At 40.6% G+C, this 17,476-nt stretch overlaps 2 protein-coding genes across 2 annotated transcripts in view; both read right to left on the minus strand.

Moving 5' to 3' along the window:
- Window positions 1-4,154: 4,154 nt before the first annotated feature.
- LOC311600900 (hyaluronidase-4-like) overlaps window positions 4,155-17,476 on the minus strand; it is a 28,522-nt gene continuing 15,200 nt past the window's right edge. The window contains exons 2-4 of the mRNA XM_084788051.1: window positions 14,009-15,010; window positions 7,985-8,074; window positions 4,155-5,927 (exon numbers count right to left, since the gene is read on the minus strand). Coding sequence (XP_084644177.1) covers window positions 5,526-5,927; window positions 7,985-8,074; window positions 14,009-15,010 — 1,494 coding nt within the window. The 3' untranslated portion in view covers window positions 4,155-5,525. The remainder of the gene's footprint in view (window positions 5,928-7,984; window positions 8,075-14,008; window positions 15,011-17,476) is intronic.
- The window catches only part of LOC311600899 (hyaluronidase-4-like), a 39,129-nt gene continuing 36,529 nt past the window's right edge, over window positions 14,877-17,476 (minus strand). The window contains exon 6 of the mRNA XM_084788049.1: window positions 14,877-15,010. Coding sequence (XP_084644175.1) covers window positions 14,977-15,010 — 34 coding nt within the window. The 3' untranslated portion in view covers window positions 14,877-14,976. The remainder of the gene's footprint in view (window positions 15,011-17,476) is intronic.

The raw sequence follows: 17,476 nt of genomic DNA on the forward strand, positions 1-17,476 counted from the left end.
GGGCACCTAGTGAGGGGAAGAAGCAAGAATATATAGTGTAATGCATATATGTTTGCAAAATAAATTATATCCACTAATTTGTTCACTAACTTTTAAAAAACACAGCATTTTTCATCTACTTTGTCTATTCATCCAACTTGGCAGATAAGTTATGATTGTCTATTGTGAATACTGCTTCAGTGAACACAAAGAGTTAATATCCCTTTGGGTTTTGAGTTTTGTTTTTTCTGGTGCTGAAGATGAGCTCAGGTCCCAATAGCCTAAGCAGTAGCTAGTTTGGATAAATACCAAGAAGTCAGCTACTTTTTATACCTTGCAGAAATGCCCGTACTTGTTCCCACAGCAGCTACACCATTTGTTTTTGCAATCCAGTGAGCGAAGGGTTCAGTTTCTCCACATCCTCAGCAAGGCTTGTCTTCTGAGAGAGGCACAATTTCATAGCATATTTTTCTCTGTAGTCTCCATTCTTCAGAGAAACATAACTAATAGGTTACTCATACATGCATGTATACATAGACTCACACATATACTTATGTAGGGTCATGATAGGGACGTCAAAAAACCTAAACTCATTTATTATAATGGATTGGTACAGTTACAGAGACTGAAACACCCCAAGAGGTGGTCATCAAACTAAACCCAGGAGAGCTGATGATACACTTTTGTTTCTAATTTTTTATGCTTTTATACACTGGTCCTTTTCAGACCTTTAAGACATAGAAGGAGGCCCATCTATGTCACTCTAAGCAATATGCTTTACTCACCGAAATGCCACTCTCATATAGAGAAACCTTCAAAGGCACAGTCACAATGTGTGGGCAAATACCAGGCACTGCATGTCTTGATCAGGTGGTTACACCACCATAATTATGACAGTAGGCAGCTTGGTGTCGCAGAATGCAATAAGTCTCCGTGACAACCTACAAGTTCTTGTATGCTTGACTCACAAAACAAAGTGCCTTGACTCAGACTCTTACAAAGTTATACTAAAAGCAAGCAAGACAGGTCCCTGCAGCCTCAAAGGGAATGAAAGTTAGCTATGAATTTTGGTAAGCAACATTCAAACGCGGTAGCATTCAAGTTTGTTCAAGTACCAGCAAAGACAAAAGTGGCTTTATCATTATGTATTTAATTCTCTGGCACATAAATTATATAATACTAATATTCACCAATACTCAAATATATTTTTCTAATACTTAAATCTTTATCTTGCACACTTATAATTTTGATGCTATAACAAAACTTCTACTCAAGATTTAGAGTAATTTTTAATATCCAGGAATGAATGAAATGACACTGTACTTTATATATTGTATATATTGTTTCAGAATACCTTCCCCTGGTTCTTTTTCCTTGATAGGACCGTCACTCCATTGAGATAAGTGTTTAGGCATTGGTTTTGCAGGTAGATTTTTGAAGCATGATCAAATTTGATTTTGGGAAGGATTAATCTTGGTTGATGTTCCACGCTTTGACTAAATGATGTGAAATGTTTCCATGAACTTCTGTTTTGGATGTTAGCCACCACGATCAATGCTTCCACTCACTAAGCAACAAACACAAAGACAGTGACTATAAAATTGGTGACTTTGGGCCGGAGAGATGGCTCAGAGGTTAAGAGCACTGACTGCTCTTCCAAAGGTCATGAGTTCAATTCCCAGCAACCACATGGTGGCTCACAACTTTCTATGAGATCTGGTGCCCTGTTCTGGCTTGCAGGCAGAATACTGTATACATAATAAATCTTTTAAAAAATTGGTGACTTTAAGATGCTTATATTCTGATTTATAATGCCTTCTTCGTTTGTTGGCTTGAGAAATAAATTTCCCTCCACTGTTTAGTTTTCCTCAAGTATAATTGTACAGGGAACGCGGGATAAGCATAGAGTCTTTCTCTTTATTACTGGGTTTCAGAGTCACGAGTTAGTCCCCTAAAACTCTTCACATGTAGCCAAGAAAGGTTTTTTGTTGTTGTTGTTGTGTTAATGGCATTATTTTAACTACATGGGTATAAACATATCCCACTTATTTCAACATTTTGCAGTTGTTTCTTTAGTGACATTAATGCTTTTTCCATATTTGGCAGAGAGATCTTTTTTTGCCTGTTTCTTTGTGTATATGTTATTGTTGTGTGTTTTGATTAGCAATTCATTTCAGTGGGAGGATCTTTAAGTTGGTTTCTGACTGTTTCTAATGCTCTCCTAGAGATCATGGATAACATCCTTGCTTTGTGTTTTCAGGTGTTTCAGATTCACTTTGTACAGGCCCTTTCTCAGACATGGAAATTGCCATCTTTCTAAGATGCCCTAGATGTAAGCATTGCTAGTGGACCAGTTGGCTTAATAGTTCTTCTTCAATTAAGTTAAAAATAATTTCTGGGTTACCTCACTCAGGATGACTTTTTCTAGTTCCATTCATTTGCCTGCAAATTTCAAGATTTCCTTGTGTTTGTGTATTCTATTGTGTAAATGTACCACAGTTTCCTTATCCATTCTTCAGTTGAGGGACATCTAGGTTGTTTCCAAGTTCTGGCTCCTATGAATAAAGCTGCTATGAACATAGTTGAGCATATGTCCTTGTTGTATGCTGGATCATCTTTCAGGTATATGCCCAGGAGTGGTATAGCTGGGTCCTGAGGTAGTACTGTTTCCAATGTTCTGAGAAAAACGCCAGAAGACACACATGGTATATACTCACTTATAAAGTGGATATTAGGCCAGCATATAAGTCCTCTGAGAAAGTCCACCCAGTGGGGGTTTGGGACAGATACTGGGACTTGCAGCCAGACCTTGGGAGGCAAGCTGAGAGTACGGAAGATTTCAGGGGAGGACAGAGAATGGAAGGACCTGGAGGTGTCAGGGGCTCCACAGGGAGACCACCCAGGCCAGTGGATCTGGACCCAGGGGCGCTGCACAAACGGATGCACCTACCAAGGACAAGGCATGCAGAGAACCTAGACCCCCTGGTCAGATGTAGCTGGTGGGCAGCTCATGCTCCATGTGTGTGTGTGGGGGGGGGGGACAGAGAAGGAGCTGCGTCTCACATGAACTCTGGTGCCTGCTATTTGATCTCTGCACTTTGGAGGGGCGGCCTTGGGAACATACAAAGGAAGGGGATGCAGGCTACCCTGATGAGACCTGATAGACTGTGATCAAATGATAGGGGAGGAGGCTCCCCATCAGAGATCTAGGGGTGGGAAGAGGGTGGAAGAGGGAGGGAGAGTGGGAACCGGAAGATAAGAGTGAAGGGATAAGCACCGGGATGTAATGTGAATAAATTGTAATTTAAAAAAAGAAAAATTTCAAGTAAAACAAAAAAATTAATTTCTGGGGGCATGATGACAGAATATTACATTTCTGTATAAGATGACAAATGATAATAAATAAATGAAAAAAAATGTCAAGACACCTTAGTATTTTCTGTTGCGATCAGATGGAAAGATAGCTTCAGAAGAAAAGGCTCAAGACCTCAGGACTTCTCTGTGTCTTAAGAAGGCCATGCCACCATTCTGTGTCATACATTAAGGTTTACCTTATAGTCATAAGGACACTGGGTAAACACAGGAGTCAATGCCTGCTAAGGGTTTTAAAAATAGCCCAATATAGTTTAGTTCTCAGACTAGTTCTCAGACTGCCACATTCTACCACAATCTCAGAAGTTCTAATCCATGTGTCAGTAACCCCTGTAAGAATCTTTGACATAGCTGGTCGGTGGTGGCACGTGCCTTTAATCCCAGCCCCAGGGAGGCAGAGGCCAGCAGATCTCTGAGTTAGAGGCCAGCCTGGTCTATAGAGTGAAATCCAGGCTAGGCAGAGAACCCTGTCTCAAACAAACAAGCTAAAAGGTGTGGATTCTTCTGGTCACTTCAGTTCACATCTGCATAACAAGTTCGAAAGCTAGCCTGGCAAACTAGACTCTACCCAAATAAAAGTAAGTGTCACAGCACTTGCTCAGTGTGCATAAGCCCTGACCTTTGGTCCCCATACTGGAAGAGAAAAAGACTTTAAAATAATATGCATGAAGGTTATTAAGTGATATGAAAACACTCACATCATTAATTGAAATACACGGGCTATAAAATATGATGTGATTACAAGCCATTTTACGAGAAATATTAGTAAAGACCACCCGAAAAGTTGCCAGTGTGAGGTATAGCGTTTACTGGTGATTTCTTTGGTTATTTTTCCAATTTTGTAAAGGTTCTATAATGCTAATCACATTGTCTTTAATACAAAAATGAGCTTGAGTTTTAAATAGTTTATCTACGTATGTGATAATGCATTTCGTTCACAGTATAATGAAAGCTTTGTTTGTTTGTTTGTATCATACATTTCAGAATTAAACCTTCCCAGTAACCGCTGACAAGCTGAGACCCTGAGTTGAAAACCCTTAAGAAAAAGAAGGCACCAATTTCCATCCCTTCTTTATCAGCAGCAGCATTTCCTTCTTTATCAGTTTCCTTCTTCAGTTTGTCTTCCTACTAAATTATCTTTATGGAAAGAAAACCCTGGTGTTTATATAATACATAAGTGATTATAAATGGCTACAGAAAGACACAGCTTCACCGTTTAACTTTTTCTATTGCTTTGGTGATCAAGAGATTATCCTAGACCAGCTACGTGTTCTAAGAACCCAGGAGTGCAAAGTAAGTTGCTATGTTTCCCCTCAAACTGATTTGCTGAGATAAAAAAAAAACATTATTGCCAAGTTTCAGGTGACAGAGGAGAATATAAAGAACTCGCTAAGGTTTATACCACCACATAGACAGTAAGATAATTCACAATTCAAATCAGGCCCAGATGATTCTAATCATTCTAAACCCAAATCTACTGCCCAACATTTACATGGCGAGCAGAGGAAAACACACAACAGTTTTTTGGTTTTGGTTTTGGTTTTGGTTTTGGTTTAATCGACATGGCTACAACTTTTGGGTCTAAAGCACTGTCGACCCTGGACAACCTTTTCACAGTGTGCACACAGGTCTTGGAAGGAACAGGTTGGTGGTTGCTTGAAGCCTCTGAAGAAGCTACATAAGTGATAATTCTGTCCTTTATGAGTTCAGCAGCGAAGCCGATGAAGGTGAAGCCGAGGCTGGCCCAGAAACCCTGCATTGCACCGTCTCTGATGAGCCAGCTGACCGGGTCACAACTGAGGTGACCCATCTGTTGAGTCGGGTGGTTACTTAGTAAGCTACCCTTAAGTAAATTGCTACCTAGAAAATGTCCTTGAAATCATAAGCCTAATACTCATTTGTGTACTCATGTATATATAATTATGAAAAAATAAAATTTGATTTACATACAATTGAAATATTCACATAAGAAAAAACAATGTACATTACTTTGTTCTCCTAGATCTGGTTTCTAGCCAGTATAGCAAAAAAAAGGGGGGGCTCCTATTTATTTTATGACACATATGTTGACTTATAATATCTCTCAGGGGAACTCATAAGGGGAAAATTGTGAAATCCATCTGTTCCCTAACACTCTATTTAAAAGGACACAATTCCCTTTAAAGTCAATTATGTCACAACTGGATGCTTTGATAACCTGCTAAACCTAGCAGACACAGTGTTATTACTGAGCCAGAGGAAAGGGAAACCCCAGAGCTCCCGCTGGCCTTTTTCATTTCTCTACAATCAACCCCTACATATCCCTCATAACAGTGACATAGAAAATTCTCTGCCATCACAGCCAGGTCTGCCTCTGATGCGCTCCCCTTCACAACAAAGTCTCCGTCCCCAGAGGCCTCTATATGGTAACTCGCAGGGTTCAAATGGAGATAATGCGGTGCTCTCCATGTCTTCCGTATGCACCTCCCATTATTCCTGCAAAGATGATGGCTGCACACCTCAGCTGCTCTGCTCACATTGATTATGTAGCTCCCCAAATTGGAATTCACAAAACGCTTCACCTTCGTACAGTTCTCCTGAAAAGATTTAAAACAAACAAACAAACAAACTGGATCACAGATTTTAGAGCAAGAGGAAGCTCTTTAGACTGAACAAAAACTGGATGGTTTTGTCCTTGTGGGTAAACTCTTCATCTTTCTGTTTGTGTTAGAATCTGAGTCGTTGCATTAGCTAATTTATTGTAGATCCTCCCACCTATAGCTTTCTGGACTTCTCTGTTAGATATACTTAATCATAACCTGTTATTATAGACACAGGAAAGCTAGTAACACTAGGTCATTTGTGTGTGTTTTCTAGTACATGTTCTTCATAGAGGTCACTTCAGGTAAATGTAGTTTCTATTTCCTAAGAAAGGGAAAATGAGATGAGAGCCTTTTCCAAGCCTTTCTAGCTCTTTCTGAACTCTCACTGGATGACTCAGTTCAGCTGTTCTGGCCAAAATACCTCCCCAAGGTGACTACCTCAAACTGACTTCTCTCAGCTTCTGACTGAATTGATCTGCCTGGCCTAAAACTAATTCTGGAAATATGTTTTAATCTTCTGCCTCCTTTCCATTCTCTGGCTTGTTTTGTCTTCACCTATGTCTAGCTTGCTCTCTCTGCCACCTATCTCTGTAAAACCACCCTGGTAAGAAACTCTCAGAACAAAAAAAGCCTTAAGTAGCCCTGTGCTGCCTTAAGTAGCCTCTGTCTCCTGTCCTGTTCTCAGGATAGTTGGGCATATCCTATCTCTGACTCATTATGTCAAGTCTTTTTATGATGTGTCACTTTGTCTGCACATCAATTAGACATTATTTTCAAGCATGGCTGCTTCCTTCTATAAACTACCCTTACCTTCAAGTTTTGGGATTAAAGGTGTGTGCTAAGGGCATGTCTGCATTCCAGCCAGATCACATAGACCTAGAAGGTCTTTGGATGTGATTTCTTCCCAGAGCAGCCATGTTGCTGGATTAAAATTCTTCTACAACTTCGGCTGTGTATACTAGTTCTCGATGAAGCTCTTCCTCATGAGCCACCAGTCAGAGCTGAGCCTCTGGCTCTCTGTATACTGCCTATAGATGTGTGTGATAGCTTTCTTCAGAATCAACTTGACTACATCTGGAATCAAATAAAACACAAATGACTGAGCATAGACATGGAAGGGTTTTTTCCTTAATTAAATCATGTGAACTGTGACACCCACTTCTAATCTGAATCATTGAGATGGGCAGATACACCTTTTATCTGGACTAAATCTTCTGCTGGCAGCCAACTTAAAGGACATGGAAGAAGAGAGCAAGTTCTCCATTTGCCTGTTTACCCGCACCCTTAATAGCAAGTCCATTCCTTCATCGGCATGATGGCCTCCTTCAAGATACTGAAGTCCAGCTGAGACATCCAACCTCATGAACTGAGCAACACTGGGTTCCTGAACCTTCATTGGTAAAGTTGGTCAGTAGCCATTAGTGAACCACAGTGTGTGTGTGTATCACTGTGTGTGTGTGTGTGTGTGTGTGTGTGTGTGTGTGTGTATCACTGTGTGTGTGTGTGTGTGTGTGTGTGTGTGTGTGTGTGTGTGTGTGTATTCAACCTGTAAGTTCTATTGTTCTAGAGTTTAGGGAACCCAGCTGGCTTCTTTATAGGGAAAGGATACTTGTAATAAATTTAAAAGTTAAAATTTGTTTATACTTATCCAGATAGCATACAACATATTTCATGTAGTGGTTCAATGCAAGGAATATAGTCTCAAAAAAATCTGTGGTGATTACTTGCATAGCCTGACTAGCTGCTGCCCTGCTTGGCTTCCCTTCTTGTTTCCTTGTCTATGAATGAAGAGACTAGTCAGCAGCTGGAAGGAATAATACATGGGCAGATCTAAAACAGAAAACCTTGCTCTCTTAGCACACGATAAATAGCAAATAAATATTAGTGTCGTGGTTACTGTCTCTTGATATGTTTTGGCCCAATCTGAGTGCTAAGCACTAGTTTTGACGTTTATCCTAACTCTGGGTTGCTATGGGAACAGTGAGAGCTTCGATTACAGTAATCTCTACAGGAAAGAGAACAACATATCCCTGAAGTACTTACTGACTTACCGCAGATGAAGTTAAATTCATGTCTCCCCAGATAACAATGCCTGCAGCTCCCAACGCAGCACTTTCTCCTATGGTACTAATTAAATCATGCTAGATGGAAGAGAACAAAGGTAATTAGTCACTGGAAGATAAATCAACTTATAAGGAATTTAGATAACAGGCTGATCGCAAACACTCCCTAGAAGGCAACCCATGCTTTCTTAGAGTGACAAAATGCCAAATAGACTGATGTTCAGAAGCATATTCTTGGATCATACACAACTCTGTGTGTGTGTGTGTGTGTGTGTGTGTGTGTGTGTGTGTGTGCGCGCGCACTTATGCAGAGTCTCACTGTATAGCCTTGGCTGCTCTGTAGCTCACTATATAGATCAGGCTGAACTTAAACTCATAAAGATCCCCCTGCCTCAGAGTATTAGGATTAAGAGCAAGTGCTACCATGCTACCATGTCTGGCTAATATAAATATTTTTAAAGAAAGTACATTACATTTTAGTAGACAGGATATTATTTTTTAAATAATTAGTATAGATGTAGTCACCAAACGTTGTTTATCTGAAGTTAGCTGAAGACATTTGCTCACAAGATAGCCATATGAATAAATGCATAGACAGAAGGCAGAGCTTTCCTTCCCCTGAGACAAGCCTTTTAGCTTCCTTCTCCAGCCTGTCACACACCTCTGCGGAGCTTCACCAGCACAGTCACTCAGGTGGATTCTTGTCCTTCTGAGTTCAAAGCCAGGCATGGGTACGTGGCTTAATGTCACCAGGCTTGACTTTGTCCACCTTTTGCATTTGGTGCCTGAAACTATCTAATTTAATTTCAGAGTATTGGATATATTGAGGCTTATATATGACTCATCTAGCAGTGACAAATCCACAAGGGTTTCTCTAAATATTATTAAGATAAAGGAAATCAAAATTTGAGGAGAAAGAATTTTTTTTAATTTAAAGGTTATCTTAGTGCCTAAACATAACTGTGGACCTAGGAACTATAAGAAGAAAATAAGATTTGGGTATGTGTTGTTGGCTGGCTAGCCTACTGAGCTATAGTGTATTCTCCCTCTATCCAGGATACTAAACACTCATCTTTTACTCCAATTTCCATAAGTGATAGAAAGTAGTGAGTTAGAGAAAATAATAAGCAGAAAAAAAAATTAAACTGCCTTGACTTTGGCCACCTTATCATAGTATCAAAAATTGGGGAATTACTCTTTGTCTGATTCAAATTAACAATTTTACAATTAATTAACAATTAACTAACAATTTTACAATGTCTATCTTTAAACAGATTTTTACATACATTTTTCTGGAGACTTTTGAAATGTGAAGAAGGGGTTAAGTTTAAACTAAGTTGCCTTCCTGGTTCATATCCATTTCTATTTTCCAAGACCATAATATCAGACAGCCCACAGAACAGGAAGGGGGGTCTTTGGGGGCTCAAATGAGATGGTGTATATGAAAACATTTTGAAAATTGTCAACAGTCTTTCTAAATACAAGCAGAAGAGGACTCACCCATGCAGTGCCCAGAGTGCAGGATGTACGTCTCTTGACTCAGAGACATAAACCAGCAAAACTCAGGCCACTGACTTTGAAACAACCTTGAGACTATAGTCACACAGCGTGATCAGAAGAAAGTCTCCAAGAGCCTTCTTAGGATTAAGGTGGCATTGTCAAACAAGGAATGGGACATAGCATTTACATCTTGTATTTATGCCATTTGTTTATATTCACTAAATATAGAATCTACAGAGTGAGAGTCATTCCTTCTAAGGTTATATTAGTTTCTTTTAAGTATATCTTTCCTTTAATGTCATTATGAGAGGGTTTATTGGGACATAGAAAGTCTTCAAGCACATCTTGAACAAAGATAAGGGTCCAGTAACATTTTAAAAGATTATTGTCGAATTAGGTCACTGTCGTATGGAAGACTTTACGGTGATAATTGAACCACAGACCAGCTATGGTCTGGAGATCAGAGAAGCAAAGTCACTAAGGAAGCCATTGAGAAGATGCCTCTGGGAGGATGCGGGGACCACGTAAGTTGGAGCCTCACAGATGGTAAGAAGCAAAGAAACAAAACTGTAGCAAAACTGAGCCTCTGGGTCCCAGTCTGGCCTGTGGCTACTGTGCCCATGATCCTCAGATTCAAACCAGTGTTTCAGAAGCTGATGCTTTGGTTGCGGGACAAAGAAAAAGAACCCAATCTGGAATTACCAGAAAGCTTCCTCCACCCATGACAGCTAGCTTTCATAGTGCCAAGATGGTATGCAGGACACTGGGTAAGAAAAGACAGCAATGGCCTTACCTGTTACTGGGTAACACTGTTACAATACTAAGTACCCTAGCAAGGTGTGCCCACTGACACAATGTCACACTTGCCAGAGGGATAATCAAACACATTGTGCTTGGATTTGTAGTCACTCAACAGGAGGAAATTCAGGTCTAATAATGTAAACAAACATGCTCAAAGGCCTGTGGATGGAGAGGTCATAGCCCCTAGAGAGAAACCTAACACTGGAATTTTGCTAAGTGGTCATATGCCAAGCTGCCTTTAATCACTTGTATTTATCATATCCATAAATATGTGCTATTCTTAACTTTGGTCACAGAAGCTTCATAAATTTTTAATGAGCTGAGGATAAGAGTCTATGAGCGTTCAACCCTCTTTGGGACATTATGCCAATCTCCACACTCTCTATCCTTTTAAGGTTTAGGTAACATCTAGAAGTGAGGACAGAAAGAATGCAGGAGCTGGCAGGTGAGAAGGAATGCTCTGAAAAGCTGCCTCCTCTACATGCCATGCCTATTGCACTCATGAGCTCACAGAAGCTGTGGTTTCATGGACAAGGTGAAGCTACTTAAAGTTCTAGTCTGATTGGAAGCCAGGAACTCATGTGCCTGCATTCCTAACTGAGGAGCTATCGGCAGCTGGTGGTTGCTGGAGAGGCAAGCAATCCTTTCCCTTTGAGAGTGCAGCCGTCAGTAAGTCGCTCTCGCTCAGCGCATGGCCCCATGCCCATATCCAAGCAGGGCCACTAACTGGACTAAGTGTGTTATGAAAAAGAGAACTTGACACAGGATGACTATGTATTGAGGGGAAGATCAGGGAGACCTGAGGGGCAAAACTGAAGGTTGATAGAATCAAATTATGGTGTATATAGAAGGAGGAGGAGGAGGAGGAAGAGGAGGAGGAGGGGGAGGAGGGAATCATCCTCCATACTTGGTTTTTAGTCCCTGGTGCTTACCAGAATTTATGTAAGAAAGTAGTCTACCCCTGGGTAACATAATGAAAAAACAGAGTAACAAACTTACTTTGTATGCCACCAGAGAAATTAATTGCTTACAGAAAAGCACTTAAATCTTCAGCCACAGAAACACCTTTCATTGTTTTTATAGAGCATAACATCATGTTATGTCTAGATTAAATGTATATGTTGGTAGTGCAAGCCAGCTTCTCAGTGAAATGAGATGTTACTGCCTCTGTATTATTCCCCCAAACTACAACTGTCACAGTTAAGCTTAAGACCTTGATACTTGTTTTTAAATGACAGCTATTTGATGTATATTTCTGAAGTGTTGCAAATTTTTACACACCTTTTCTCATTTGATTTTTACCATACTTCTACTAGATCAATGGGGTGGAAGACAGTGTCCCCCCGACCCCCACTCTTTTTTTGTTGATGTTGTTAAGAACTGAAACATTGAGATCTTGAGAAGGTGAAGAGATTTGCTACCCAATCATAACTGTGAGTGCAAGCATTCTAAAATGTAGACATATTGGAGAAAAAATGAAAGCCCTTCATAGTCATTCAGTTTAGAACAAATGAACAGCAGATATTTTTTAATTGTGAGTAATTTTTTATGATAGACTGAGTGCAGTGGTGTGTGTGCTGGTGTTTCTAAACACTTGAAAAGAAGTTGCCCTTTCAGAATGAGACGAGGCCCAAATGCTGGTGCTGCTTTCCTGAGAGGAAAGAGTGACATTTCTGAGCTATGGCTGCTTTTAAAATGTTACCTATGCCATGTACAGTGTGCAGAATGTACCAGCACACTAAACCGTCTTTCCAAATGAACTTTGTTCCTTTAGATTTTAGTACTTTTCTCAAAATTAATTAATCATCACTAAAGAAAGAGACATTATTAAGCTAACTATGCAAATATATGAAGTTAAAATATACTTTCTGTTATTATAGTACATATATGCTGTAATATATGTTATTATAGTACATATATGCTATAATATATGTTTGCATGCATTATATGTATGGTATGATTTGACTTCCAATGCCAGAGTCACTACTATTCTGTAAACATTTAGGTAGATTTTCCAACTCACTTTTCCCAGAAATGCTCTTGCCATTCCTGGTTCAATATTCACAGCTGATTGGGAGGGTGTTGTGAATTTCAGCCCACAGTGAAGACTTTCGCCTTCTGCACGGTGTGGGAGACATAACATTTTTCATACTTCCCACCAATGCACAACGTTTCCCTTGAATGAGCATGCGTGGTAACGCCCATACCTGAGTGTTTCCTAGGCATCCACCTGAGGACGTCAAACACACAGAGCATCTTTTGCCTTGTAGCACAGGCTGGTCAACTAAAGCTTATAACTGAGAGAAAAGAAATGCCTCTGTTTAAATATCTCAAAACCATCAGTTTGTGCAGGACCCCTGGCTCCAGATCCTCTGGCCTTAGTGGTCTCCCTGTAGCGCTCCTGAGCCTTCCAGGTCCTTCCACCAGCACCACCCTTCCATACAACTCTCAGCTCATGCTCCATGTGAGGGGTGGGGGGGGGGACTAACTGCCTCTAACATGAACTCTGGTGCCTGTGATTTGATCACTGCCCCTTGGCGGGGCGGCCTTGGGGGCACACAGGGGAAGGGGATGCAGGCAGCCCTGATGAGACCTGGTAGACTGTGATCAGATGGTGGGGGATGAGGCCCCCCCCCATCAGAAGTCAAGGGGAGGGGAATAGGGCAGAAGAGGGTGAGAACAGGAAGAGTGAGGGGATAACAGTAGGAATGTAATGTAAATAAATTATAATTTAAAAAAAGAAATATCTCAAACCCACCGTGACATGTAAAATAGCAAAATACTGTTGCATCATAAAATAAAAACACTATTGCATGGGATAGCTGAAACAGGTTTCAAGTCTCCTCAGTGCAGAAATATGAGTAACTTAGAACCCAAGTCAGCTCCTTTTCTTGGAAGCTAGTGCTTAAGTGACTAGAGTAGCAGCTAGAGAGATTGTCAGGCTGGAAGCTGCTAGCTTGAAGGTCACTTTCCTGGAACACATGAGGTTGCTTTGCAACATATATAACGAATAAAAGTAATCAGGCACAAACACAGCTCTCTCAGAGTTTTAACCCGGGTTGCAAAACTATTAATAGTTAACATTGGATTTACAAGCTCACAATACTCTGCCAGCTTTCCGTCAGCAGCCATCAGAGAGGCAGCTAAGATGGCACGGTCTGCAGGCTTACATACTTTTAGCAAATTTATGATTGTTTCATACTTTTAAGATTTCTTAATTTAACTATCATTTTAAACCACTACAGACATGGGTATAGCTTACTTAGTAAAAACTGGTGCTATATATTTAAAAGAAAACAAATTCTCCTTTCTTTATTCTTAAAATAGTGACACCAGAAGCAGGAAAATCTTTCATTCTACTTTCACATGTATGAGCAAACAAGCCCATTTTGAAACATCCTCTCTAATTTTTTAGCCTGGTCTCCACAAACTATAATGACCTCCCATAACAGCCAGTTATAGGGAATGCAGTAGCTTCTAGAATCATATGTTGATTCTTTCCCACTTTATGTTGACCTTTAAAAGGAATGCTAATAAGAAAGTTAACAAAATTTAGTTCCCATAAAGGAAAAATCTAAGCTGATCAGTAGTCTAGAAAGAATAAGATGCTAGCTGTCCGCTAACTGGTATTCTTCAAAGGACAAAAATAACTAAACAATGTTTCTTGTAGAGATACAGAGGAAATCTGGCACCACGGGTCAAGAGTCTTACCTTAGAAAGAAAAAGTAGAGGCTCCTCTTTGTAGTCAAGTCGTGTGTAGACGAATACAGGCAGAGCATGCCCGTGTGACGTCAGCGTGGAGATCCTCATCGACTCATGCACCCGAGACTGTGTGAAGCGCAAAGTATTTTCACTGTCTCCAAGGGACTTCCGGATACCAACAGCGGGATACAGAGCAGTACTGCTGTCCCAGAGCCAAGAGAGATTATTGTTCCTCAAAACTTCCTCTTCTGGGCATGACCCAGTATAGTTCGTGGCAAAAAAATTGTAATTGTGGCAATCCGGATATAAATAATAACCCCAAAGGCCCTTAGGTCGGATCCTAACTCCCAGTTTGATAGTTTCCTCCATGAAAGCTTTGGCGCTCTTCTCGAAAGTTGCTTTGGCCAAAAGCTCAATATCAGCAGCTGATATGTTTTTGTTCATATCAGAAATAAGTGTTCTTGACTTCTGTCTGTAAATATTCTTCGTGTTCCAGTTTCGGGTCCACTGTGGGCGCCAATATTCCCAGTCTATAACAGCAAGTCCACTAAAATTTTCAGTGGGGATGTAATAATTAATATCCTGGGCGGCTTTTTCCAGGTGTGCTTGTAAGCTTGTATTTTGAGGAAGACCACCATTGATAGGGACCCCTTCTGATGTGTACCGTGGGTAATAGCCTAATTTGTTTGTGTAAAATATAGTAACATCTTGCCCCCTGTTTTTGATCCTAGGGCTTCCAATCATCTGAAACACTTTTAAATTCAGTGTTAAATTATATTTTTTCAAACACAGTTCTGTTGGGGCATTCCAAGCAGCTATAAAAGGTTTTCTTGGGTAAACTGGAAGTTGGGCAGGTTTTAGAGATGAGATAGACTTCAGGATAAAAAATATGAGAAGCGCTGATGTAAGATGTCCTGGTTGAACAACACAGAGTCTTAATTGTCCTTTGGATAATAGTTTCATGATAAGATAGAAATTTATGCTACCTCTTCCCCTATGTAATCCAAAACCCTGTGGAGAAATTAGTTTTCCATTAGTGATTGCTTCCAAGAGAAGGGACGCTGTTCCTATTTATTTATATTTTCAAAGCATAATCTATTTTAAAGTTATAGAGATTCTGATGAATGAATTGAGATGTAAAATCAAGTGTTATGATCAGTTTTCTACTCGGGGATAAGCAAAACGATTCAAGAAGAATCCAAGAAGTACAGAACCTCTATGCCCACAGTAAACTATGACTAAGGTATATGGCTTATGATGACAAACAGATGTGAAATAATACTTAAAATCACTTTGGAAAGCTTGCCAATATCAGGCATTACACTTAGATGCTTTGATTGTTTTATTATGACATTTATGCAACAGTGTATAATTTCATTTCCATTTTAGAAAAGAGGAAACTAAGAAATGGGGTGCCCTCATTGATATCCCATTACATGAAGGCATTACATAAGGCAATGCCAACAAATACTAGACAAAATGCGTAAGTTAGTGGAGTGATTGCTCTGGCTATGAGGGATATAAGAAGAGAGCTAAGATTAGTGGCCAGGAGTGCCTCAGTGGAGGTACACTCGGGCTGACATGAGAGTGGTAAGAGACAGAATTGTCATGTTTCCCTTTTAGTTTTCTGGGGGGAAACTATGAAAGAATCGCTTTCAGGCAGCCACAGGAAATACCTTATTGGTGCAAAGTGATCTTCTGTACCAATGAAATGGAGACACTCTGTGCTTAAGCATGCCACCATGACATTAAGACACATAGTAGACATTTGCTGACTAAGTGGCCAGGAAAGAGATCATTTTCCTCTTCCTCCATGGTGCACTCTGCATCACATGTCTTGGTGAAATGTGGAGTCCCTGCTTCACTAAATGAGCCCCAAAGTCCAAATGGCTCCCCAGCTTCAATGCATCTCTGATGCTGATTTTGGACCTTGACAAAACCACTTAGATGCATCCTACTCTAGCCTTTGAATGGAGCTCTTGGGACTCGATAACACTAAGAGGTTGTGCTGACAGTGGTGATAGAACTTGAACATCGAGGAGGTAGGGAGACGGCTCAGGGAGCAAAGTGCTTGCGGAAGTATGAGAAGCTGAGGTTAGCTCCTCAGCACACACATGCAAGCGGGTGTAGTGGGGCTCCCCTGTAACCCCAGCACTACAGGTGTGTAGGCAGTTGCATTCCTAGCAGTTGCTAGCCAGCAGCCTAGCTGAATTAATGAGTTTAAGATTCAGAAAAACATGATGTCATTAAAAACTAAGATGGAGAGTGATAAAGGAAGATATTGGGCATTGCCCTCTGGACTTCACACATTTGTCAGCAGGCAAATGCACCTGCACACACATAAACACACACACACACACACACACACACACACACACACACACACACACACACACTTTCCGTTGATGGGAACCAGAAGTGCCTGGGTTTGAGGGATGTCTAATGTCCACAGTTCTGCTGTTTGGTGCCAACATTGTTGTCCTGGCACAGAACTTTTCTGTTCATATTTGGTAGGCTTGATTTCAAACCAGAGACTGGGACAGGGGCTCTTTCAATGGAACCTCTAGCATATGAGAATTTCCCGAGCTGCAAGTCATTGTATGTAATTATCATTTTAACCACCAGAGGCCACCAACCAAAATATTTCTCAGGTCCAGGATACTGAAGGGAACAAAAACTCTTATGTAACCTATCAAACCATTGAAAGATACTTAAGAAGTCCTAAGTAAACTTATACATCCAAATGTCACTTTTTAAAATTTGAATCTTTTTATTTATTGGATAAATATCTAGTCCTCCACAGCCCAAAGATGAAGAAAAATACCTACTAACACACAACTGGCCTCTGCTTCAGACTTTCTCACGTCTCCTGCCCCTCCCCCTATCTATGAAACCACAGCTTGTGTTTCTGAAGCCTGCTGTATCTGGGCCAGTCAAAGCACAGGCCACTGCCTGGCTGCCACACCGAACTGTAAGCACCCACAGCAACCGGCCTTTGCCTTTTTGCCTCCTTCTCTCATCCTCCTCTCACAAAGCTCGATTTCTTTAACACATCTCTAATTGGTGGAATTGAGGAAGAGTTGACAACATACTGGCAATGCCGATGAGGGAGGAGTTCAACCTGGGCTTGTCCCCTAAATTTTGTCATCTATTTTTCTCTGCTTAGGAGCCAGGTTTATCTGGGAACAAATAGAAGAGCCATCTGTGAAGACATTTTGGAGGCCTCTGAACAAAAGATAAAGGAAGTAGGCCAAGTAACATATAAAGGCAGACCTATTAGAATTACACCAGACTTTTCAACAGAGACTTTAAAAGCCTGAAAGGCCTGGGCAGGTGTCTTGCAGTCTCTAAGAGAACAGAAATGCCAGGCCAGACTACTATATCCAGCAAAACTTCCAAGCAACATAGATTGGGAAACAAGATATTTCCTGACAAAACCAAATTAATACAATATCTTTCTACAAATCCAGCCCTACA

This window comes from Acomys minous (genome assembly GCF_964271855.1).
Source record: "Acomys minous genome assembly, chromosome: 6".
Lineage (NCBI taxonomy): Eukaryota > Metazoa > Chordata > Mammalia > Rodentia > Muridae > Acomys > Acomys minous.